The 24665-nt window shown below is 36.9% G+C and overlaps 3 protein-coding genes and 1 pseudogene across 4 annotated transcripts in view; 2 read left to right on the forward strand and 2 right to left on the reverse strand.

The window, feature by feature from the left end:
- Positions 1–1618: 1618 nt before the first annotated feature.
- LOC146168542 (WAP, Kazal, immunoglobulin, Kunitz and NTR domain-containing protein 2-like) lies at positions 1619–6609 on the forward strand. Its single transcript, XM_083389050.1, has 5 exons — positions 1619–1931; positions 2227–2776; positions 3821–4017; positions 4164–4286; positions 4620–6609. The coding sequence occupies exons 1-5, from the start codon at positions 1644–1646 to the stop codon at positions 5232–5234; spliced, it is 1773 nt and encodes a 590-aa protein (XP_083245176.1). The 5' UTR covers positions 1619–1643; the 3' UTR covers positions 5235–6609.
- A 189-nt stretch (positions 6610–6798) lies between these two features.
- Positions 6799–24665, reverse strand: part of LOC146168543 (centriolar satellite-associated tubulin polyglutamylase complex regulator 1-like) — a 35626-nt gene continuing 17759 nt past the window's right edge. The window contains exons 1-7 of one of the 2 annotated variants that reach the window (XM_083380699.1): positions 10254–10378; positions 10086–10188; positions 9388–9518; positions 8966–9136; positions 8731–8868; positions 8187–8363; positions 6799–7303 (exon numbers count right to left, since the gene is read on the reverse strand). In XM_083380699.1, coding sequence (XP_083236825.1) covers positions 7236–7303; positions 8187–8363; positions 8731–8868; positions 8966–9136; positions 9388–9518; positions 10086–10188; positions 10254–10311 — 846 coding nt within the window. In that variant the 5' untranslated portion in view covers positions 10312–10378 and the 3' untranslated portion in view covers positions 6799–7235. Of the gene's footprint in view, positions 7304–8186; positions 8364–8730; positions 8869–8965; positions 9137–9387; positions 9519–10085; positions 10189–10253; positions 10379–24665 lie in introns of those variants that run through there. The other variant, XM_083380694.1, reaches the window with a different exon arrangement.
- Positions 11980–24523, forward strand: LOC146168544 (uncharacterized). Its single transcript, XM_083391645.1, has 26 exons — positions 11980–12058; positions 12401–12555; positions 12959–13020; positions 13083–13179; positions 13416–13574; positions 13767–13909; positions 13981–14069; positions 14186–14230; positions 15107–15255; positions 15644–15702; positions 16030–16129; positions 16250–16411; positions 16675–16805; positions 16878–16945; positions 17292–17473; positions 17567–17625; positions 17982–18081; positions 19652–19813; positions 21282–21409; positions 21966–22033; positions 22123–22176; positions 22380–22518; positions 23063–23174; positions 23888–24105; positions 24243–24409; positions 24516–24523. The coding sequence occupies exons 1-26, from the start codon at positions 11980–11982 to the stop codon at positions 24521–24523; spliced, it is 2895 nt and encodes a 964-aa protein (XP_083247771.1).
- Positions 20950–21142, reverse strand: LOC146168545 (small nucleolar RNA U3; annotated as a pseudogene).

A 24665-nucleotide genomic window follows, 5' to 3' on the forward strand; every position in this document is an offset into this window, starting at 1 on the left:
TATTGCAGGCGGCAATTGCGCTAACGGAAATGGCAAGGCATTTTTCCCGCTTTCGAAAGTGGAACTTTATCGGATCGTTTTGTGCCATAACTAGTATTAATACGTTGGTTAATGTCAGGACGCGTAACATCGTTCGCATGTTTAGTTTGGTAATTCTGTTGCGCAAGTGGTGTCCCTCGTACATTATTTAACTAACATTAAAATATTTCAAAATATATGAAATTGCAACAAACGTATATTTGCAGCGAACATCACAAAACAGAGTGCTACACGGCGCCGTTGATTAGAATATGTAACCTAGATACAAAATTGTCTTATGGTAATGAGCCAAAGAAACTAAAAACGTTACCTAAACTGGAAAAATATTAAAAACAAACTTCACGACTTTGCACCAAATCGGTCACGTATTATAATCTGCGACATGATTTGATCATAAGGATGTTTACGCAAATTCTCATCTCGACCCCCAAAAAAGGTAGCCAGGCAGTGTAAAAACCCTTAAATATGTGGGTTTGCCATGCCGGAACCGATTCCGATTGAAAAGTAAACTTTCTCACCGTTTCACAAGCTTAGTCAGAAGTGCGCTGTTGTCGCGGGACCAGCCATGCGTGTTGACGTTTTGAAAACAAGTACGTCACAATGCGCAGCAAGATGTAGAAACAGCGGTGTTGTGTCCCGGTTGCCAGATCTTCGACTAGTCGAAGCTACTTGGGAAAAACACTTTGTTCCAAGCGCCGAGCAACTACATCAAAGCGCCAGCGATAAGGCTAAGCTCGATAAGTAGAGCCAGCAAGTAGCGCAGGTGTCAAACCCCTCGCCCTTCAGACGCCCTTTAAGAACGATTGATGGCATTTATTTTTCGATGTTGTACCACCTCCGCCGATCAACTGCCTCTTCTGCGTGGTCTCACGTAGTTGTCGTCTGGCTTCTAAACGCCTTCCGAGCCCCTGGCCCGCTTCTACAGTATCTGTCGCCGATCAAAACAGACTACAAATAAACAATGCGAACCACGATTTTTTTCAGAACTTTTCGCGAAAAGTACGTCGGTCATATTCTCGAAGCAGATAGGCAATCATGCACTCATGAAAAAATAATTAGTCTTGTAATTTAAAGATAAGGGACGTATAGTTACGTAGGAGATTGCCCTGGGAAAGAGTGTATTATTTTTACTGTAATATTAAATATGCTATCTGCACAATCAGAAATTACATCGCGGTTGGCCTAAACAATCAATTCATCCGGATTATGTCTATTCACTTAAAGAGGTTTGACTAACCGACCTTACGCAACCGAGATTGATGGGGGTTCATTGACGGCGGGACCACTTATAGTGAAAGTTTCGCGCCCTTCTTGACTAGTTGTTGAAATGGCTAGGATAGTAAACACATAGTAGAACTCATGGGAACTTTATTTAAGCGCAATAGCTCGCGCAATTTCTTGTGCAGCATCAAGCTTCCACTTAAAACTTACATTAAAAATAAAAGTGTTGAGTTTCTTTATGAAATAACGTTTTATAATAAATATCTGTTTAAGTTTATTAAGTTAATTTTTAGATCGAGGCGACATTATTCGCGCTGCTAGAACAATTTTTGTTCAAATTTTGTTTTTCAGATTATATTGCAAAAACTGACTTAACAATAGCTATGCAGGTAAACCGTAGGCTGCTTTTAGTGGCCAGCCTTTGCGCCTATTTGGTAGTCATGGTTTCTTGCAACTCAGTTCGACACCGAATATCGTGGAGACTACCGGAAACGATACGCCGTGGCGACGACGTGTTACCGGAGGACACTAACAAATGTCCGCCAGTGCTACCAAGGAACGCCTCGGCCGCTTGCCTTGACATATGCGAAGATGTCTACCGCTGCATTTACCCGGCCATCTGCTGCCCAAATGCTTGTGGAACGCGCAGCTGTGTGTTGCCGAAACCCAAGGTAGGATAGAAATAAAATAAACAGGTCGATTCAAGCATATTTTAGTTTGATTCACAATTTATAAATTGTGGTAAACGCGCATTGTATAGAGGGGTTTAAGCACGAAAAATATTGGTTAAATTATATAATGTTTTAACTGTGAGTAGTTAAATTGTTTTTAATATGGAGTCTTGTTAATGTTACAACTACGTTTTTTTTTTTTCACTGTATATGTGACTACGTTTTACATATACAGTGGCATTTGCCGTAGCGACCAAGAATTTAAAGACAACCAACCTAATTTGTGTGCTTTCAGGATACAAACAACTGTGACGATATCGAATGCACCCAACAGGGATCGGTCTGTAAAGTGGACAACGGTGTGGCGAAGTGCGAATGCGTGAAGGGTTGCTCCCTTAACGCCGACGAACGACTGTGCGCCTCCAACAACGTGACGTACATTAACCGCTGCGAAATGGATAAGGCCGCCTGCAAGATGAACACGACTGTCGAAGTAGTGAGCTGCGTTACAGTGGTGCCCTCTACTCTGTTGGTGACAAACGAACCTTACCTCGCACCGAGAGCGATGAGCTTCCCGCACCCGCGAACCGTCTTCGAAGGCACAAACGTCACGTTTCGCTGCCTAGAAACGATGTCCGGGCACCCGACCCCCGACATCTTTTGGAAGGCGAAGAATCACGCCGGCTTTCTGCGGCCAGGCCAGCGCTTCGAGCGCTACTCGAGCGATCTCGAGTCGACCGACTTTCGGATCGTCCACGTTCGACTCAGCGACGCCGGAATCTACAAATGTCAGGGAGTGAACATCGTCGGATCGGCAACCTTAACCTACCGCCTTAACGTACAAAGTAAGTCACATTTTTTGGTCGTTAAAACTATTTCAAGGCAATTTTTATTTACATCTTAGTTAGGTTTTGTTTTCAAATAAGCTTTCACTATGATCAAACCATGCGAACACTTTTTCTCTGTTTGTTTATTTCAAGTAAAACCGCTCTCTTGATTGAATTTATCTCTAATGCTCTTTTAGTCATATTGGCGTGGCCATTACATGGCTGACTTTTGATAGATAACACCGGATCGACTGTTTTGATAACCTTGAAATATTCCCTTATCTTTTTACCTTTGAACATTTTTTTTCCTTAATTCATTTCGTGGTACTAAAAAAACATATGACCTAACACTACTTTTTTTTCTTGTTAAAACTAGGATCTGAAATGTTCGTGTTAATCTGGTTCTAAAAAACTGTAAAAAGCATTGTTTTGATCTTGTCAGAGTAGAGAATAATGAGGTTGGCCATACAAGAGTAATTAATTTATTAACATAATGTAAAGAAACGTTTTATGGGAAATAAGCCACAGGCAAGATTAAATTGCTTGGCGGGCTGGAACAGCCTAAGAACCATAGCTCACCCAGGTCTAAACTGTAAAGTATTGTATGCCTAATAAAATCAAACGAAAGACAAAAAACGTGGGAACACCGGTTAAGAAGGCTGTTCTAACTATCAAATTACAACACATGCATTTATTGCGTTCACTAGCTAAATAGTTGTTTGACAGAATTTTTATATAAATTTGTTTCGGCATTAAAAAAAAATATATTCAAATATTTTTATAGCCGCTATAACGATACCGTCATTCAGAGCATGACCGTTACCTATCCTAGCGGGACTTATACTACGAGACTATTTTGTTAGGACGCAGAACATAATTAGGACATTTCCAGCACCCATAAAGTATAATTTTTCGCGACTCTTAGCGTGTATTTTGCACCTTTTTTCCCCCCTAAATTGGGACGTCATATAGTACGACATGTTAGGAATTAATCTTTGACATAAAAAACATATTTTATTTTCAATAATTTTTGATCTATAAATGTGATCGTATATCGCGCAGGCGTCAGTTCCACCAGAAGGTCCAATCAAAGCGCATTCGATTACACCAAGAAGTGCTTACAGCCTTCCGTGCAACAAGCGAGAAATTGTCTGGAACCATCGGGTGCGAGATTTTACAGGAGATACTGGACATTTAACCGGTACACGGAACAATGCGAATCTCTGGCATTTCTAGACTGCAGCAGTATCATAAATAAGGTACAGACAAAGACTGCCTTATAGGTATTGTGTTTAAAATTATATAAAGTGTATATTTGGCTTTTTTGTTTTGATTAGCTTAAAGATAAACAATTACAGGGAATAATTTAACATAAATATTGCAGCTATTTACGCTTATGTTGCAGTACGTCAGCAAACAACTTTGTCAAAGTACCTGTAAAAATCCTTGCATGATGCCCAAGCAACAAGGGAATTGCCGGAACTTTACCCAGCGCGTGTTTTACAACTCAAAAAATGGACGTTGCGAAGTAATTATCACTCTTATTTTTAAAGCTTTTACATGAACTGAAGTTTTTATTTCTTTCTAGTTTTTTCTTTGGGCATAGATATCAGAGTATCAATTTTATTTTTTCTCCTTTATTTATTTATTTTTTTATTTTTCGCTTTTGTTACACTATAAAGGTGACTATGATAGCCTTTTTTTAAATTAGATTAAGATTTATTTTCTGGTTTGATCAGTATGACTATCGTTCTGACCCTGATAATAATCACTTGCGGCGCTGCAGGGAAATAAAATGTATCGGCAGACGTCTCCTAGATAAATCAGTGACGTGTGCATGACAAATCATTTTTGTTTACAGCCGTACGTCTCGAGCGGCTGCGGTCGAAGTAAGAACGACTTCCCGGACATAGACTCCTGCAAGAATAGTTGTCCCGTGAAGGGCGTAAGGAAAAACTGCCGCCGATGCAGCACCAACGTCGCGGCGGGATACTGTGCCGCTAGTTTCGTAATTCAAGGACGGATCTTAAGCATTTACGACCAAGGCAGGGAGAGGGACGTCAAAATGCGCATAACTAGGGTCTTCAAGGATTCCGAAATCGGCCTGCACTACCTTAACCTTTCCGACCCTGCAGAGGCTGTAATGACATTTTCTCTACACACGGGTGGCAAGTGCTCGTGTCCGGACTTGCAAGAACTCCGAGAAGAGCACATCCGCCCAGAACGCACCGACTTTGTCTTAAACTGCGAAGAGAGCGATTTTAACGGCGTCGGTCATCGCAGAAAACATATTGACCGGCGCTGCGTCGAAGTGATTGTGTCGGGAACTATGCGCTTCGGCATGCCGGTCATTAACGAAGGGAGCCTCGGCCTGATAGCACTGACAAGGCACGTGGAGAGATTGAAAAAAACCGCAACCAATCCGAACGTTTGCGAAGTGCTGAACATGCTAATACGACATCAATCGAATCTCTGAGTTATAAAATTGTTCAATTCCGCAATTGGAGTCCATAATTTGTCGCTGTGCCCGAATACTGGGTATCTTCCCTAAAGCTACGTAGTTATTGTTAAGCATTTTCTAAGTACGCAGCTTATATTTTAATAGCAAAAGTGTTTTGATATGCGAGGTTGAGACACAAATTTACTATTAAAAAGTCTTTGCAATACGTTTTTAACCCATTATTTATCTATTGCTTTGCTAGAAAACTTGGCTAGTTTAAATAATCAGTTGTGTTCACCATACCTGAAATTAAATCCGTATTTTTTATGAGATCGAAGTCGGCATTCAATTTTTTAGAGCCATGCTATTTTAATCCAAACTTAAATCAACTTAGATCAATTTAATAACGCGTCGGTAGGCAAAAATTTATGAAAATACTGTATGTAAAGTTTTGCAAAACGTAGTAACCGCAAACAATAACGCAAAAATGGTAGTTAAAAAATGACGTAATATTACTCCATACATACACTTTCTCAAGGTCACAAACTACCACCGGCATTGAAATGTGGTTCCGCAAGTTCTTCCAAAACTCGACATGATAAATCACGGCGACCACTTCAACGAACTTGCCATTTCACGAGCCCACACAAGTGTCTGTGCATTCTGAAAGACAAAAAAGCCTGTTTTGCCCGAACTAAACTGTGCCACTTATGCTGGCATCTAATCAGTCTCAGCCATCAAATCAATACGCATCTGGAGACCGCCCGGTTACCTCGCCTATTAGCTCCCTCCTAATAGTGCATTTCTGTGCCTTGTAACGGAGGTGTATGCCTTTATCGGGACACTATCGAAAATGTTTTAAGTTCCTCCAAACGATTTGGGCAAGATTCCACGTGTATCGGCATCACTTCACACATTTTGTTAAACATCAAAGTGGCATCTAGCAAAGATTTTATCGCGATTTCAGGCAGCGTCAATGTTATTGCTTATTTAACAAGTACATTATTGGACGCTCTACAGAGGAAAAAATAATGTTTTTTTGTAATGTTTATTTGTAAATAGCATTACGCAACATTAAGTGAGCCGTATTAACTAATTTGAATTAAGAAGCTGAATATTCCGCGAGGTAGGCCACCTTAAAATAACGTCTTCATCGAGCAGACTGTGAAAATTTCTATAGTTGGGTCAAACAATTATTTATTTGTAGGTGATAACCTAAAAGAAGTATTTTGTTTTGTTTTTATAGTGTTCTGTATATTGATTATTTATTTCTCTTGTGTTTGATATCCAGTACTTAATAGAGTATGTGTTTGCCGTGTTAAATTGTAAATATATCACTATTGAGTTCCTTTCGTACAAAATGTTTGTGTACTTTTATAAAAGGGTATTTCGGTAAAAAACAGCAATATTATAGAAAATGTGAAATATTCGTTTGTGTTTCTAATTCGAGTATACTACAATGTCTTTTTGGGATACGCAGCCATCGAAGTTAAATAGTCAATATAATAAACTATGCCCGTAATAAACAATTTTGTATGACAACAGCATTACAAACGTAATGACGTCGCTGTAGACGATATAATACTAAATTGTATTTCAAAATTTATTTTATAGTATCGATACGACATACAAAAAAAAATAAAATAGGAGAACACTAACAATTCCTGTGGAAACAAGATACTGTTCGGCGAAATCAGTCAGGATTCCACCTATTTTAGACAATCTTAGGATTGAGATGAACCTCGATAAAACGCAATTAAGTTAAAAAAATAAATAACGCGTAAGTGTATTTACGACGTACTCCGTTGGCTAAAATGCTTTTAAAGAAACCGCATCTAAAAGGTGGCGCACAGAACGACTTTGGTTGATATTATGACTCATTACGAAATGCCAATGCGTAAATTTTACGCATGAAGCGATATTCACACTGAGTGAAAAGAGTCATCCGAATGACATTTCGTTCGATTTAACGCCTTTCCAGTCTGTAGATAGATCAGCAGTGGCGGCGTCATTACTCAACGTCAGGACTTGGTGATGCTATCTCGTACCCAGCACAACCTCGGAGTCTGCCCCGTCCAACATGCAGTCTCTACAGGGAAGGACTCCTGGAAAGATACAAGGCATAATGCATACGCTGTTGTTCGGTACAGTCCCGCAATAGCGATAACGGTATGGAAGAAATATATATATACAGCCCATATAGTAAAACTATGACAAAGTTCTAGAAACAGCCGCTGGTTGTGTTCGAGCAATGCGGTATTCCAGAGTACCCGTGTGGCGTATATATATGTGTGTATGTTTTTTGCTGCAGAATATACTCTTTATGAAACCTAAACACTGTTATCAATAAATTATTTTTATGTTTTTTATTAACCAACGAGATATAAATGGAACGGACGGATGTGGTACGCTGGTGTAGATAATATTGTTTCGTTTACCTTTTCCAATATCTGGCAAAATCAACACTAAGACCTAACTATATAGCTTGGGACATCAGTGAAAAAAAAAATACTTAACTTTACTAAAAAAACTAACGACTTATGGAACAGTGACTTGAGGTTTGTGAAGAGTTAAAATAAGGCTGTCTGGTTGCTTTTTTGGTGGCAAATGTCGAAATTTAACCTAAAACAACACAAATTGTATATTGGAATAGACTTGAACCCAGTTGGGCTTTGAATGTACCGGCAATAGTAAAGACGAAAGGAGCATTATTGTTACTTAGCTTTAACAAATACACAGCCCGAGGAAAAATCAGCTTGGGGCTCGGTAACCTGGTAATGTGTGACATCTGTGGATCACCTGATTGTAGAAAGTTTTATGTTTGTTTCATTAGGTTGACGCGAAAAATTACGTCCGCATCTAGTTAAGTTACTCGCTTGAGAAAATATTTTTTACATATTACAATACTTGTAGTTCGGTGGCATTACCTTTCCTCACAAAACAAGCTGTCTATATACGTCAAATCCGATCACCAGAACAAATAGTTACCTATTTCCTCGTTTAGATCATCACTTTTACTCATTGCGCTTAAGAGGCCGTAGAAGGTGACCTTGGGCAGCTTTCCGACCTCACACTTGACATGTTGCAGGGAGGGTTGAGGGCTGAACTGGCCCAACTTGCCGCAGGCTTTCTCCAGCGTGTCGTAGAAGCTCTGGCTGTTTACGCCTACGACACAGAAACTGACGGTGGAGGAATTTAATTGTTGAATGAGGGGATGGCCAAAGACAGGGATTTACTTGAACATGGGTCGCCCTACATCCCTACACAAAAACTTTGCACAATTTTACTCTTACTTTTTAACCAGGGTACAGTTAACATATGCTGAATTATAATATTGGAGAAATTTTAAAATAATATGCTTTTATCAGAAATTCAATGGTAAAATACAACAACTTGAAAATCAAGCTGAATATGTACAATAAGTCTAGTGGGTGCAGAGGTAGTATATTTAAATTATTTAATTCCCACTTAGCATTGCTTATAAATATAGTTTTGTATATCTGCAACATGTGCATTGTGCAAGCTTCTATACCTTCATTAGGTTTTGTAGAATTACTGGACTGAGCTGATACAGCCTTGGTTAGATTCCAGCTCTCCGTGGAAGGAACCACCACAGTGGTTGACGCAGAAAGCAGATGGTCATAAGACTCCTTACATGCATTAACATACTCTGTAAAGTAAACAAGTGGTTATCATCACCCTAAAGGAAATACTTCAGAAGCCAAAAAAATATTTCATGGGGTTATGTTGAAAATATAACCACTGACCTTCATAGTAAAATTGTATTTGGAATGCATACAAGAAATCTGTAAATGACATAAGACAGTCAAGTGCATCATCCATTAAAACAATTCTTGCAGTTTGTTGAACAATATCCAGTGGAAAATCAGGGCATAATAAACTCAAAAGAGAATGATATTCCTTCACACTTAACAATTCTGTATGTTCAAAGAAAAACATGAAAATTGTTAACAGTGAGTTATTTTTATATTTTTAATTGCAATCAATTTTCCAAGGCCATTTCCCTTTTCCAAATTTTCTGGGTATTAAAGCATTTTGGATATTATTCATAATAAATAAATAAATGGCTTTTGATTTTGAAATTATTCACTATAGTGTCGCAGTAGCGTATTTAAAATTCATATTACTTGAGTCTGCAAACAATTATGCTAAAAGCAAAATTACACACCTCCCTGACTTGCAATTTGTCGAAATGAAGACCACAATAATTTCACAAAGCACGATCTATTGTGTGGGGTGGATCTCACAAAATCAAACTCCCGGAATAGTATGTGGGTTCCATTATGTACACTTCTAAAACTTCAAAAATATAATTAATCAAAGGAATTTTCTATAAGCATTCCACAACATTCCCCCAACACTAATTAGCCTTTTTATAATAGACACATGTTTTACCCTGTTGCCATAACACAATTTTTAATGATTCATAATCATATTCCAACCCCTTTCAGTAAGCTAAACCTGAGTTCTGGAAACCATTTCTTTACCAATAAAATACTATTACCTTAACAAGTAAATGTAGTACATATATTTAGGGATCATGGTATATTTTGGCCTGTGATTGAGATTCTTGGTGATATTTCTCATATTTAATAAATAAGTTCACCGAATTTATTAGAAAATATTGGGCGCTGGTCTAGAATCTTACCACATTTTCATCTGGGGGTTTTTATTGCTAACATTATTTGTATTAGGGTGAGTTTGCGTTTGTGTTGGGGAGGGTCAAGTATAATTATTAGAACTACCACATTTATTTCTTCCTTGCAATTTCAAGTTTTAGAACTCGTTTTCATTACTGTAAAAAAGTAGTATTATGCTAGACCAGTGCCAAATATTGTTACAAGTTATGCAAAAAAGAACACTCACTAGTCTGCTAAAAATTTGCAGTGACCAATTTTTTGGTTGTCATCTTTACATTCAAGAAGTTGACTTATGGCATCTTCAATGTACAGAATGGTGTTGTGTTTTACTGCAAATACGTGAAATCAATCAATTCTAACATAATGCAAACGTATAGTCATTAAAAAGTCTCACATAAGTAATCATTACGCGAGGCATCGTCCAGGTGGTTGGAGTTTCTTGACATTTTCATTAGTGTTATTTTTTTCAGAAATATTGCAAGTTTAATTTCTTACGATTTTCATTGATTAGTCAAATCTAGAAAAGTAAGGGATGTCATTTAAAATTGGAACAGAAATACCAGAACATAATTATTGGATGTTACACAAATAGTAAAATATGTGGTGTATTACTACACTGTTTTTTAACATTTGTTTACATAATTTTACAATTTATAATATTTGGTCAGTGGTTGCTAATGAAGCGGATAAGGAAAACGAGAATAACAGGTAGTGTAGAAGGCATGTAATTATGAAGGCGAGAAAAGGGGTGTCATTGGTAAAACGTTTTATAAATTTGAGAGTACTGCTTTAAACCAAACCATTAAAATCATTGAAACTTCAAATGAAATTTAAAAAGAAATACATTTTGTTTCGAACTTATAATTATTGCTTGTCTGGCAAGTGGTGTCGCCCGCTTCTCCTGTACACTATGTAATTAGTATTCTATGGTATAAAAAGATTTCTTCCGAAAGAAGTACAGAACTAAAATATATAACAAAACTACTGAAACGATACTATAATATTTTGGAGCATAATGTTTGGAGGCTATAGTAAGACGTAATAAGAATATCAAAGCCCATACAGAAGTAGGTATCATTTTGAACGTTTCGAATAAAAATGAATAAAGAGTTATTCGAAACGTTCAAAATGATACCTACTTCTGTATGGGCTTTAATATTCTTATTACGATACTATAATAATTTCGTCTTCTAGAATGAACCAAAGACCATATTGTACAACACAGTTTATGATTTTTGAAAACTATTTTGACGTTTAAGTCTTGAGGTTCGGGTTTTTCTCAAAAATAACTGACACCAGCCCAACATATCAAAGAAAGTGTGATACATATGTGATGCTTTTGTATTCCAATACTAACTTCTCGCTTAGCGCAAAGTATTTTAAGCCAGCAGTAGGCCTATGGTACAAAGGATTTTTGTCAGCCTAAGTGTCGTTTAATGTCCACATTTTTCGGATATCCAGTCCCAATCTATGGCTGCGTAGACACTCAGACTCTACAACTTCTGCCGAAAAGTTGATGTGTTTTTGCCGTTCTACTTTGGAGCTATAAATACCCCTTACATATATCTTACTGAATAATCAACTTCCGTTGAAACTAGCGCTAAATTACCGATTTAAAACAAATTTGCAGTAAGTATTTAAAATGTTACGTGGTTTGGCGTCTCTTTACCTTTCTCTAGTTTCGTGCAAACCATTTTACTATATCATCGAATCAAAAAACAAAACACGATGAAAGTGTTACTTTAAATGTAGCAAAGCATGATAATTTTAATTCTGTTGTGGCGGTTAGACAATAAATGTACTGCCGAATTTAAAAATAAAAAACACATTTTTTATTTTTACAGAAAACATACACAGATAGTTAAAACGCTTTGTCATTGCCGGCAGGCACCTCATGAAACTTACAGTAAATTAAGTGGAAAGTACAATCACTATTTCAACAAAGCCTTGAGGCAGGAATCGTTCCCTGCTAATTGTAGTAGTTTGGGCGGATCTAATTGCTATTGAAGGCGGCCTTATAACATCTGTCATAAAACGAACTATTTCAAAAATTATCTCAGATTGAGAGTAGCCTATATGCACTGAGGGTTGTTCTGTTGTAACGCTACCTTTCTACGATGATGACAAAGCTTCCAAGTAATATCTTCTCCGTTATTATACTGCTTCTTTTTGGTGGAAGGATGTTGGTTCACGGCCAAGGTAAACAAACATCTGTAAAGTTTTAGAGCGCTTTATCTGATATTGTTTTATATGATTGTTTTGTAAATATTTCCCAATTGCGATTAACCAAATGTTTGCACATTTTGATATACAATGCCGTGCTAATAAGTTACCCATTGTTAACTTGCCAACAATATTACCTAAATTTGGGTTTGCTAACATATAATACTACAGGCTGTGTATGTTAAACATAAACATGTAGTTGTTTCCTATTTTTTGTATTATCATACAATTTGTTGACGCCATTTTAGGATGAGTAATTTCCGTCGACGGGAAAGAGTTTTTTTGAGTGCATCGTTACATATTGTAAGTTGTGTATAGACATAACGACGGCAGCGTTGGAGGACATCACGGCATATTCTTCCAGCATTATCGGCCACATCGGCAGTTTCCACAAATACGAGTATGACGACTTCATCGAGCCGGTCACCACGATTTGGAACGGTCGATTCAATATGTACTCAGTCGGCAACGAGGTAAATGAAGTTTCTGCCTAGTGTTATTGTTTTAAACAGACTATAATGATTTAAAAATATATATTTCATTTTATGTTTATATCGCTGATCATGTACCGAAGAAGGGTGCTGACTGCTGTATTGTAGCCAACCACATTGGCAAAATAGTTCTTTGTTCACTCAAAGTTGCCTATGCGATTGTCGTATACAAATCTTTCGATTACAAGTTGATTATGAATGTGGCTTGCAGGCCTCCATTTGTATCAACCTGACTTTATTATTTCACATTTGAAAATAAATTGGTTCATTTCTTTATGAGTAATTTTGCTTCAACATAAATTGGAGAATACCTCCGCAATAAAAATCCTGGATTATTCTGCAAACTTCTTTTAAATCCGTTTTTCACTTTTTACTTTTTTATAAGGTTCAATTTTGGGATGATGATCAGGATCAAGCTACCGTTGCGGAATACGGCCACACGGTCGCGTGAGTCACATTTTGTATGCTCATACAATGTCGTTACTTTGACTAAAACAAACTCTTTGCAGAACCGCAACTTATACTTTGTCGAGCGCATTGACCTATCCATTTACACTGTTATGGTGGATTGAAGAACCACCTATAAACAAACAATCCGCAATCCAGGTGTCGTTTTCGTTAACTTATTTTGTATTAGGTAGCCTAAATGAACCTTCAAAATAGAAGCCTTCGAATAGAAGTAGCCTAATAAGTACTATATTGTTGGGTTACAACATGGCTATTTTGGCCAAACCCTGACATTTTAACCAAACTCTGACGTTGTTGCGAAAAATACTGATTTTTTTATGATTAGCAAATCTATAAATTAATTATCTATGTATTGTTCTCGGGTGATCCTCCAGGTGCTGTCATTTATAGGCTGGTATGACGAAGCAGCTTATCAACAGTACAGCGGAACTATTCGCCAGGGAAATTTTACGCTCGTCTACAATTCGGTGCAAATGTTTAATGCGTCAAGCCCATCTCTTTGCGAGGTCTACTACGTTATACATAGTACAAAGGTATGAATTAAAAAAAAAATTCTGAAACAGGAATGGGGTTTTATACATACTGTAAAAGGAAACTTATTTATTGCGCATACCGCTATTTAAGTATGGCCTATTATGAGATATGGATATACGTATATATATATGGGCTTAATATTGATTTCCATCCTACTGGTAGAAACTATTAACGTTGTGTATTATTTATAGTCGTGGTCTTCAGAAATGCCTAACAACGTTGCCCTTTCAACAGCTGGCCAACCCGAATATGATTTTGTTAACACGTTTCGAGTTACTGGCAACTTTAGCAAAATTTTGGTCGGCTACAGTTTGTATTCCAAATACACCTCGAGGTAATTTATTTTTGGCGGCTTAACCTTTTTTAAAAAATGTTTTTCATGCGAGTATCCATGAACCCTTTTAGTAATATGGGAGAAAAAATAGAAGAAAGCGAGCTTCGAAACGCTTTAGCCGAAACTTTGAAAATCATCGTTAGAAGTAACTCTCCAAATCGTAAGTAACTATTTCAACACATCGTTTAGTGTTTTTAGACTGCAAATGTTAAATTAGAACATTATAATAATACAACAACATGGTTAATCAAGAAAATAACGCAGTTTTATTGGTAGGTCCAAAGCCAACAACCCCACCACCAGCGTTCAGACCAGAAGAAGGTAATTCCTTAAACCGGCCAATTTGTATTCACGCATAGCGGTTGTTTATAAAATACATGCTTAAAAATTGGCTGTGTAGAAATTAATGAAATCCATAAGCTTTAAAGCTTGTAGCTGTCAAAAATTAGTTTAGACCGTTATCCTCAAAAGACGACATAATTGTTTTAAATTGAAAAATAAGGACTGGGGAGTCGGATTCAGACTTAGTACTCGACGGATTCGTTTTGTTTTTACTATACTCACTAACTCCCGAGTTCAACGTGCGCATACACAGATTAGAATTCAAAATCGGATAACGCCGCAAACTGTAACTTGCAAAGGCGATGGAATTTCCCCACGTGGCTGGATTTATATAACACGCGTATGAGTGGATTCTATAATTCTATAATTTCCATAGTCCACCTTATTATTTCATAACGAGAATACAGGCTGAAGAGTCGAAAGCCGGATTTGGGACTGGGCGAATTTGACCGAAGTCGGACTAGGGTGTCGGACCGAATTTTCTAGGCCGGGCGACCCTAAGGTGGAATCAGGAATAGGGCTCTCCTAGATTTTAACCACCTTTTGTATTTTTCGCTTTAATAAAATACATATCATTTTGTAAGTGTAGGCCTACAACAAGACCCGCGTGAAAGGCCACAGATATTGTTTTCTGGTTCTGCGACCAATAACCTGCTTTTCTGTATATAATAAATGTACAAAATCAAGTTCTCATCCTTTAACCATATTTTTTACGCCAGTTTTGACAGAAGCATCTGACCTTATTGCATTACGACTAAGGTCGTATACAAGTTCTTTGTCATTGTAAATAACGAGATTAAAAAGGTCCAGTCACTTAAGACCGACTATTGAAATCAGCTACATTTTCAACTACAGAAACTATGGTGGAAAAATTGATGAACAACGCCGAATTTGTTGCCAAAAATATTACCGATTCCATTCCTTTTTGGTTCGATTACAATTACGATACAAACGACAGCGTCATAGAAGATGGTGGTAACGACATTTTCGACTTCGGAAATAGGGTAATATTAAATGCACGTGGTATTTGTTTAATATGTCTAAATTAATCGTTAAATATAAATTTTGTAATTCTATTAACCGGTGTTTTAATGACTTAAGTTAATGACTTCAAGTGCACATAAGTCACGATTTTCAAATGACTTGACTTAAGTCTTTTGGAAAATGACTTGGGTTGAAATAAAGTGTTTTCATTAAGAATTTTTATTTTATAATTGTTTACGTTTTGCATGAAAATCATTTTGTTTGTTATATGTTAAGATTTTGTTATTTTTTGACTTGGCTTGAAATTGACTTGCTCTAATTACTTGACTGGGACTTTAGATCTCTTTTATATTGGCAAGATATTAAGCTGTACAACATTTAGTCTATTTAAAAAACATTTTATTTCAGATTCGATTCAAGACGGGTGACGAAAACAGTCAACGTGCAGAGTACAACAAGTTTTACTAGTAAGATATATGTAACGAAACTTTTTTAGGCCTACGATACATTTTTGTTGTAATTTAAATAATATATTCTACATTCTACATCAAACTTCGACAGGATATTCGTGGGATGCAGTTTCTCAGCCAACCTTTTAATAAAGCACGCGATATAATTATACACGATGTATACGTGTAAGCTTGAATTAAAATCAAAAACTTAGAATGGGCTTTATTATTTAGAGTCATAAAGTAAAACAGATACGGAATTTTATTATCTTTGCGAAAATATTTTGATAAGCAAACACTAAAATGAAACTGTAAAAAATACAGCTTTAACGAATGCTTGTTCAGCTTTAACGACTACCAATTTTTGACGAGGGCCATTCACCCGTTTCTTGCGTTTATGTGGATTGAGAATACAAACGCAACGTTGGAATCCTTCACCCTTCAAGTAGGCTATAAAGTCGATAATTTAAGCACTGCAAAGTTTCCACCTTATTGTACTTTTATATTATTTATCTAATGGTGGAAAGCGTCGTGACTAAAGAATTTAAGCGCCCTTTTTTCACAGGTAGATGGAAATGTAGGTGCTGATCAGGAAGGGGGAATAAACTTGTACAGCGGCAAAAATATTTCGGTTGGCGAGTTTCATATATCTTACGAAGTGTTTCTCATTCACTCGACTGAAGATCCGAGCGTTGGAGAAGTTTACTTTACAATAAGCTCGGAAAAGGTTTGTTCGACATGCCATGTTATATGTAATACTTAATAAATGGATGTCCCACTTATAAGACAAAAACACTCGAGTTGGAGTTTATGCCGATTTTGACAGAAAATATATGGCTTCTCGTAGTCTAAACAGACCTCGTTTCTTAAGTGCATTAATATAACAGACCTTTTACGAAAAAGCGCCCTTACCAGCAATTACAAAGTTTGCAATAGATATTACTGACATGGTGAGTTGAACATCTGCTCATCAACTAAACCCCTTTTCAGCTGTGGAATTCAGTCGATGGAGACAGTCTGCAAGTTGGATTGTTCACAGATGAAACAGACGAACTTGTCAACCGCGTATTAGTGTCGGGACAACCACAACGGTTTCTGCTGGGATACATGCTTCTATCCAAGTAATATTTTCAGTTATTGTAAAATTTCTCGCGCTACACTAGATATTATCTTCTGTAAAAATATGTTTAAAGGGAAAGCGGTAAAGTGATAACCGAAGCTGAAGTACAGGCAACTCTGGTCATTCTGGCAAATTCATTCGGTAAGCGACCAAACTCAAAAAACGGTTTATATTAAATGCACCTTTATCTGTAAATAATTTGTTTTTAGGACCCCCCATCAAAACACCAGTTTCAACGGTAAGATAGTACGTCGTATTGTTATTTAATTTTATAAGTTTGTTTCACTGCTTATAACGCATTATTGTCATTGTACGTTTTGTTACTTTACCTAGATTCAACCGACGACTGTTGCAACTATTGGTAAGTTTGTAATAATATAAACTTTACTGGTTAAGTAGGTTAAAGACCGTAACATATTATAGGTATTACTTAACATTCTTGCAACCTTTTAAACAACACAAATCACCCAATTTTCGTTTACTTCAGAAGCAAGTGCGCCCGGTACAGGCGGCGTAATCTTCCAGCTCGCCAATTCGCTTCTGAGCGCTTCTGAAACAATAACACAGCGTGAAATCTACGGCTGGCACAATTACACGTACGACGACATCACGCCACCTTTCGATTCTATTGTAGATGGTGGTTCAGCGATGTTTAACGTTGGAAATCAAGTAAGATGTTGCCAAATTACCGTTAGCCTATAGCATATCTAAAATGGAAAGCATTTAGCGTATATTTAAACGTATTTGTGCAACTTCGTGCAGGTTTCGTTTAGCAGCGGGACACGTTTGGTTTCATTTGCTGAATACGACAAAGTTTACAGGTATTAAAACATATATTTACTATAAATCCATTAGGTTTTGCAAACGCAGCAAAACATCGAGTCATCCAAAATTGAGCATTCAAAGCATATTCACGTTTTTCGTAAAACAGCTTTTCTTAAACAAACGTCTAGGTGCAGCGCCCTACGCCCCTTGTATAATTTTAGACACACGTTTTCGCGGGTGCTCTAAATTTCAATGTAGACTTCCCTAGTGTTATTTTTACCCGCCTTCGGCCAGTCGAAATTGGCACCTTGATGTAAAAATTGTCATAAATTTGAAGTTATTTTTTAATGTTTTGTCGTTTCAACTAAAAAAATAAAAAGATTAACAAAAGCGACACATCGGCTTTATTTAGGTTTGCAGACTTTGATGCCATCAGTATTGCACAGCATCCCTTTTATGCTTTTATGTGGATTCGTAATCCAACAGGAATGCAGCAGAAGTACAGTATAAAGGTAATCTCTTGCTAGCGTTTGGTGGGTGCGACGATCCCTAATAATGTAGGTTGGAACCATGGGCGCCCGCACGGGGGGCAAGGGGGGGGGGGAATTGCCCCCCCCCTGGAATTTCAAAATACGATTATTAGTATTATATTTAATTTAAGTGTAATATGTATATTAAGGTTAAAAATATTATACATTATCCATTGCCCCCAGTGGCGTATCCAGGGGGTCGGGAGTTATTACCCTCTTTTTGTAAGTGATATTATCGTTTTTTGTTCGTTTTTGTCATGGTTTAACAAACTGTTTGAAGCGGCGTGCTTTTAAAGTAATTGGGTCACGCGTCTTAATCTAATGCGAAACCAAAATCGAGTGCAAAACGCCGTTTTTCGTCTTTTGTTTGGCCGACCGTAAACGCTGGAAGTTTTTCTCTTTCGTTATTTGTTTAGGTTGACTGATTAGCAAGTGTGTATTCTACAATTGACAACGCTAAGTCAAACTTTCTTTATTTTTTCTCGCTAAAAAACGTCGAGTTATACGCAGTATGTTCCTCAGTGTTCGGTCTGCGCTAATATCCGATGTTAGTGTAACACCGTTTCATTTGTTTAACTGAAGCAATCTCTTAAAAGGAGGTATAATGGTGACTGTCGTGCGCGTTTCAAAGTCTCCATTTTTAAGTAATGACGATTAACGCAAAATTATGCTCTTTAAGCATACTCTTAGACCACGTGCTAAGTGTGCAATGGACACAACTTATTTTCCCCCAACCGCGGCTTGTAATTTAGCTGACTTGCCACACAGCTCGGCGCAATTGTTGCGCTAATCGTGGCATAATAACACCAGGAAAAAACGATCTTCGTTTAGTATTGCAGGTGGTGAAAGACAATTTTTTAGCGCTCGTTTCGTTCATGGAAAAAAAAGGCGCTGCTGATAGTCGAATTATGTGTGATTCTACCACAATTAATCACAGATATTTCACGGTCTTGGTTTGTTTTTTTTGCCTGAAGTTACCGTGTTTCGCAGCTGGCGCCTGACAGGATTGTTGACGACGCACGTGGTCGCTTTTGCTGGACGTATTTGGCTGTTTCTGATTAGTTTTTTTTATCACATCTTGCAATCTCCATTCTATGACGTAATACTGTCACTGTTTTATGACGTCATTACTCATTATTCATTAAGTCAGACGAAAAATAGGGGAATTCCCTAAGTTGAAAATTCAAGACCCCCCTTTTTGATTTTCCCCTGATTGCCCTCCCTCCCCCTGGAAAATTTTCTGCGGGCGCCCCTGGTTGGAACCAGGTATGCCAACTACTTAAATACTTCAGTAATGTCTTTCAACATGTTTCAAAGTTGCTCGTGAAGTTACCTGATAATTAAACCAACATTTTAGTTTTTATAACATTGTTTAACCTAATCGGTTCCCACAACGGGTTCATTCTAATGCTGACAAAACTACTATTAATTTGTGTTTTTAATTAAAGGCCGTTCGCAAAACTAACATAAATTTAGAAACTTTCATAGTTAATATAAAATAAAAACAATAAACTTATAAACATCCATAGTGCATTTGTTTGTTTTTATTCAGGTCGCGAGTAACCTTGGTCCAGGCACTTCAGGCATGCAGAGTGAAAACAACGGCAAAATCCGATACAAAGGAATAGCTTGCGATTATCACAGCTTACAAGTGTTCGGTTCTAGCCCACGACCTAGCATATGCAAAGTTTATTTTCTTTTGGAAAGCAGACGAGTAAGAATAATTATATTTCGATTGTTTAAAGTCCCCGCACACATCAGCTTTATACGAGGAATAGTTTACATTTTTACAAGTGTTAAGACATTTTATTTCGATTGCGATGACCAAAATTTCTGTGAAACACGATCCGATTCGATACCAAATGACGTCGTAACTATACTCAAACAAGCAAAATAGTTAAAAAATGAATCGTTCAAATGTATTTTTTGTTCAATTTTTTTTTCTTCCAGTTGTAAAATTACAGTTTTCTGATAAATTTACACTTTAAGATAGAAGTCGCTACGACAGATTGCAAAGCATCCTATAATAATTTCGTATCAGATCGATACCAATAACACTCTAGTATATCGGACGAGTACCGATACCACGACTTAGCAGCAGGAATCGGCTCCGATTCGATATTATCGTACATCTGTAAGTGGCAATATCCTATCGTTAGCTAAATTACTAGTTAAATAGCTTTTCGGTCAAAAATTTATTTAAATAACAAATCTACTTTTGCCACACCCACCAGATCGATCGCGTGGAATATGTGCTACGTCGTTACAGTTGCTGTTAAACACAAGCGGAACACTAAAATGACCAATTGTTGTCTGTACAAGCCTAATAAAGCGTTCATTGACGTAACAAATTTACCTCCGTTGCTGGCTTGGAATGCAATTAACGCTCAAATGTTTAATAAGTGTTCTTCGTGACTTTTTTACCAAACCAGTCGATCGAAAGTCTCATATTTCAAGTTATTTTCAAAAAATGCTGTGTGGTGTGTTTAAAACGGATCGTATAAATACTCGGCAATAGCGCGCTACACTTGATCAAAACAGTGTGAATTTGACGAAATGATAACTATTTAGTTTTATGTTTTTTTAAAACAGCGTTGACATTGACATATAACCAAAAAACCAACAATGTTGTGTGGTGTATTACAAACGGAACGAATTAATACTCGCTAACAGCGCGCCACACGTGGCTAGGCACGTCACGCTGTTTGGGATAAACCGAGCAAGCGAGACGCTCGCTATTGACAGACGATAAACATTTTTCGCTTGCTTATGTTGTTACGAACGTAACGACTAAACAAGTTTAATTGTTTTTAAAGAAGGTTAGCAGCCATAATTTAGTATTACAAATGAACTGCTCGGAACAAAACCACTTACACTGTAGCAAAACATTTGCTACAGCACATTCTTTAAAGCCGGGAAAGATATTACCACAGCCATGTTTCATGCTCAAAAATGGTTCCTTCAAATCATCATCGTAGTTCAGGTTCTAGGATGACGTTCTCAAAATACACACTGTAATCGTGATCCCATTAAGTATAATCTTAGTTACCACAAATATTTTTTAAGCTAATAATACCTTCGATATTGTTTCGTTTGTGGTGAATTATCTTTAAATTATCAGGAAAATGGTGGTGTTTGACTATTGATTGAATTGAGGTATAATGCCAATTCTAATGTTACAGCATTGGGATTCAGTGGACGTCGATTCGTTTTCGGGAAGTTTTTCTTTAACCAACTCGACTATCATGAGCGGCATCGAAGTTGTTGGTTCCCCACAACGAGTGTTGCTGGGATACATACTTATGTCGAGGCCAGTAATGTCTACCTTATATTTCAAAATGTACCGTCTACTTTTACGAATATAATAAAGGTTATTTTCATATGAAGTTTAAGGGACTGTTGCTTAAATATAGCCTACTTGTTTAACTGCTTTGCGATAAAAAACAAACAACAGGATAGCCTCGCCTTATAGCCCTATAATATGGAATAATTTTGATAAATATAGCGCTTTTCAGTGTTGTAATTACAATGATTTGACTTAAGTAATTTCGACGAATAAATAGACGTGGTTTGTCAAATAACTGAGATTAAAATTAGGTGCTTTCATTAAATATTGGACTGGGACTTATGTCATTTAAAATTAAATTGTCTTCAAATTTATAATACCGGTATAGGGATATGTTTTACGCGTTTCTAGAACCATTTTAGCACCCCCTTTATTATCTTTCTTAAGTAGTATTGTAAAATTGGCAGGTTAAGGTCACAATTCAAATGACAGTTACATTTCTCGGGTATTGCCTCATTTAAAACTTTAGATTAATTCCATAACCTAAATTGTAAGTTTGAATTACGTCGTTTAATTGCAGAAAAGATTCAGCGCTCATTCCGGAATCAAAGATAAAGTTTTCGTTACGTAGCATTATGGCAATTTTGGGTGAGTTTACTGTGCCTCTGAATCACTGTTCTTTTAAACTATATGTACATTGTATATACCATTGCAAACTAAGGTTTTTTTCTACGCAGATGCAACGTTTTCCATAAAGACAACGTCATCAATACCGACAAGCATTTACACAAGTTGGTTAAGAGTTCAAGTAAAAGTATTTTGAGTAAAGAAAAAAACGATTTAAAATAATCATAGAAATTGGTATCACATCGCGAGATATTAATTTATGGTTTGTTCAACCCAAGTTGTCAATATTTGTAAAATATCTCGAATTCTATGTACGGCTTAAAAAAGTAACATATCTTCGATGCAAGATTTTTCATATGTTTTCAAGCTGCTTCTGATGATTTTCCATCAAAAGAAGACGAGGAATTTCTCGCCCAATGTACAGTTAAGGATACTCTCGCCAGCTTGTGGGATTGCCAACACTACTTCAGTACTCCAGTCAAATTTGGCGGTGCGCAATCTTGCAAGTACGTCTGCTAACACATAATTCAGAAATCGTCTCACTTAATAATTGGTATGCTAGGGATCCGGCCAAATGTGCCAATTCCGTCTGACCCGACTCCGACACTACAGTCTGTATTTTACCCATATACATAATCAGAAAGGGTTCAATATGTAACAATCTTTTATGGGTGCTGTATAAAAATATTTTACTGCATGCCATTCCACAGTTACAAATAACAGTTAACGTCCTTATAGGTTCGTATTTGGTGCTGCGCATGCGCATGTCAGACACTTCTTACGTATAGTCTTACGTAACACGAATTTTATCTTTTTAATTTATTATTTATAGGGTGTACGCCATACATTCAAATAAATCAAAATGGTATGCCTCGACAAAAGTTAGAAAACCCCGTCTTTAATTTAGAACAGTTACAAGCAATGTTAGTTGTTTTGTGCTACTGGTTTTTAAGAATTGTAACCCTTTCCATTAGTTGCCTAAACTAATATTTTTAGATCTACCATATAATAATATTGCCATTTTGTTTCATTTTTTTTTTTTTTATTTAGAAAAATTACAGGATCGTTCATCGAATGCATTACCAGCAAGATTGAAAATTGTACTTTTGGAAACGGAACGAATACACTTGACTCGTTTAAAATCACAAATTTCGACTCAAAGGTTTTTCAATCGGCTGTTGTAATGTTTAATCTTCAAAATTATGTAGCTGCATGATGAACTGTAAGCTAATTTAAAAAAAAAAACTAAATATCAGGCCGTATCAAATATTGGAAAGTAGTGGCCAAAGGTCTATTTGTACAAAGCACCAAAATCAAGACCGCAAGGCAAACAGATCCTATCACTCACTCGACCTAAATTCAACATTGTGCTGGCCTCGTTAAGTAGGTCAAAGTTTACACGTGTTCGGTACGCACAAGTGAACTATTCAGAGTAAACAAATGTTTGCATAACTATGTATACTGTTCAAGCTTAATTTGATATTTGGTTTCCTGTACTGCAATAATTTTTGGTCATAAAATCCTGCGGAAACCTATCAAATTTGGAAATTAACATGATATGCAACCAAATAAAAATGGTTTTCGAAAAGTCACTTTGGTAGTTAATTATAAGTTCGGTTTAGCAGATTTGTAAATATTCGCTTTTAAAGTAAGTCAATAGAATAGTCACCAAGACTAAGAAATGCAAATTGATATATTTTATCTCATGTTTTAAGCCTTTATAGTTTTAGTTTAACCAGATTTAACTACAGGTTCACGATTAGGCTATCATAAGGCCAAATTATTATGTTATTATTCTGTGGTTAACCGACAACTAATACAGTAATGTACTGTTTGGCATTTTGAGACCTAACATATTTCCTTATCGTAATGCAGTTTTTAATAGACGGCTTGCGGAACATATACCGTTCGGAATCCACGGTTAACGATCCCTTGACCGTGTTTTGCTTCCATGCACCGCTCAACCTTCCTCTTCCGCACACTCCCAGAGAAGTGCCTGTGTGTATCGACGGCGTCATTGGCGAACTCATGTTCCAATTAAAATCGTTTTATAACACCTTCGCATGGGCATGGAACAAACAAGACATATGCGCGTGAGTGTTAAATAAAGCCGGAAAAAATTATAACTCTTGCCAATTTAGGGTTTGCTATATTTATAATTATTTTCAACTTGCAAGCAAGGACATGACAGCCAGGCGTCAGGCGTTTTATTTCTTTTTTATTCAAACAGCGGATTTCAGAGCTTGCAGCGTTGGGTTTTGCGCAACTCGCAAAATCGCTGTGATTTCGGGTCGTTTCGCGAACTGCGACTGACTACGCCTCAAAGAAGATACCTGGTAGCTGTGTTTGATGTTGCGACAAAATTTATTCAGGACTTGCCCATTGCAGTGTGCGAAGGTAAAATTAGAGAAGTGGACTACGTCAGCAAATACCTAACATCCGACAAAGGCCTCTGGAAATCCTATTATATGCTATAGATTCATGTAAACTTTTTGTTTTACAGATGCTTAAAGAGAAAGGGATACTGCACGATGCAACCTTATTTCCCGCCGTTTAGCTGACAAAAATTATACAAACAATAACCTATTATGTTTTGCTCATTTATGTGCGATTTTAACAGCAAGCGCACAAAATGGGAAACAAATGAAGTCTA

This window comes from Ascidiella aspersa, chromosome 1 (genome assembly GCF_963924565.1).
Source record: "Ascidiella aspersa chromosome 1, kaAscAspe10.2, whole genome shotgun sequence".
Lineage (NCBI taxonomy): Eukaryota > Metazoa > Chordata > Ascidiacea > Phlebobranchia > Ascidiidae > Ascidiella > Ascidiella aspersa.

Coding starts and splice junctions, on each gene's coding strand:
- LOC146168544 (XM_083391645.1), top strand. CDS start 11,980: ATGACAAAGCTTCCAAGTAATATCTTCTCCGTTATTATACTGCTTCTT. Junction 16,946..17,291: donor CATTCTGGCAAATTCATTCG/GTAAGCGACCAA, acceptor CGTTTACTTCAG/AAGCAAGTGCGCCCGGTACA. Junction 19,814..21,281: donor TTCTTTTGGAAAGCAGACGA/GTAAGAATAATT, acceptor CTAATGTTACAG/CATTGGGATTCAGTGGACGT.
- LOC146168542 (XM_083389050.1), top strand. CDS start 1,644: ATGCAGGTAAACCGTAGGCTGCTTTTAGTGGCCAGCCTTTGCGCCTAT. Junction 1,932..2,226: donor GTGTGTTGCCGAAACCCAAG/GTAGGATAGAAA, acceptor GTGTGCTTTCAG/GATACAAACAACTGTGACGA. Junction 4,018..4,163: donor GCAGCAGTATCATAAATAAG/GTACAGACAAAG, acceptor CTTATGTTGCAG/TACGTCAGCAAACAACTTTG.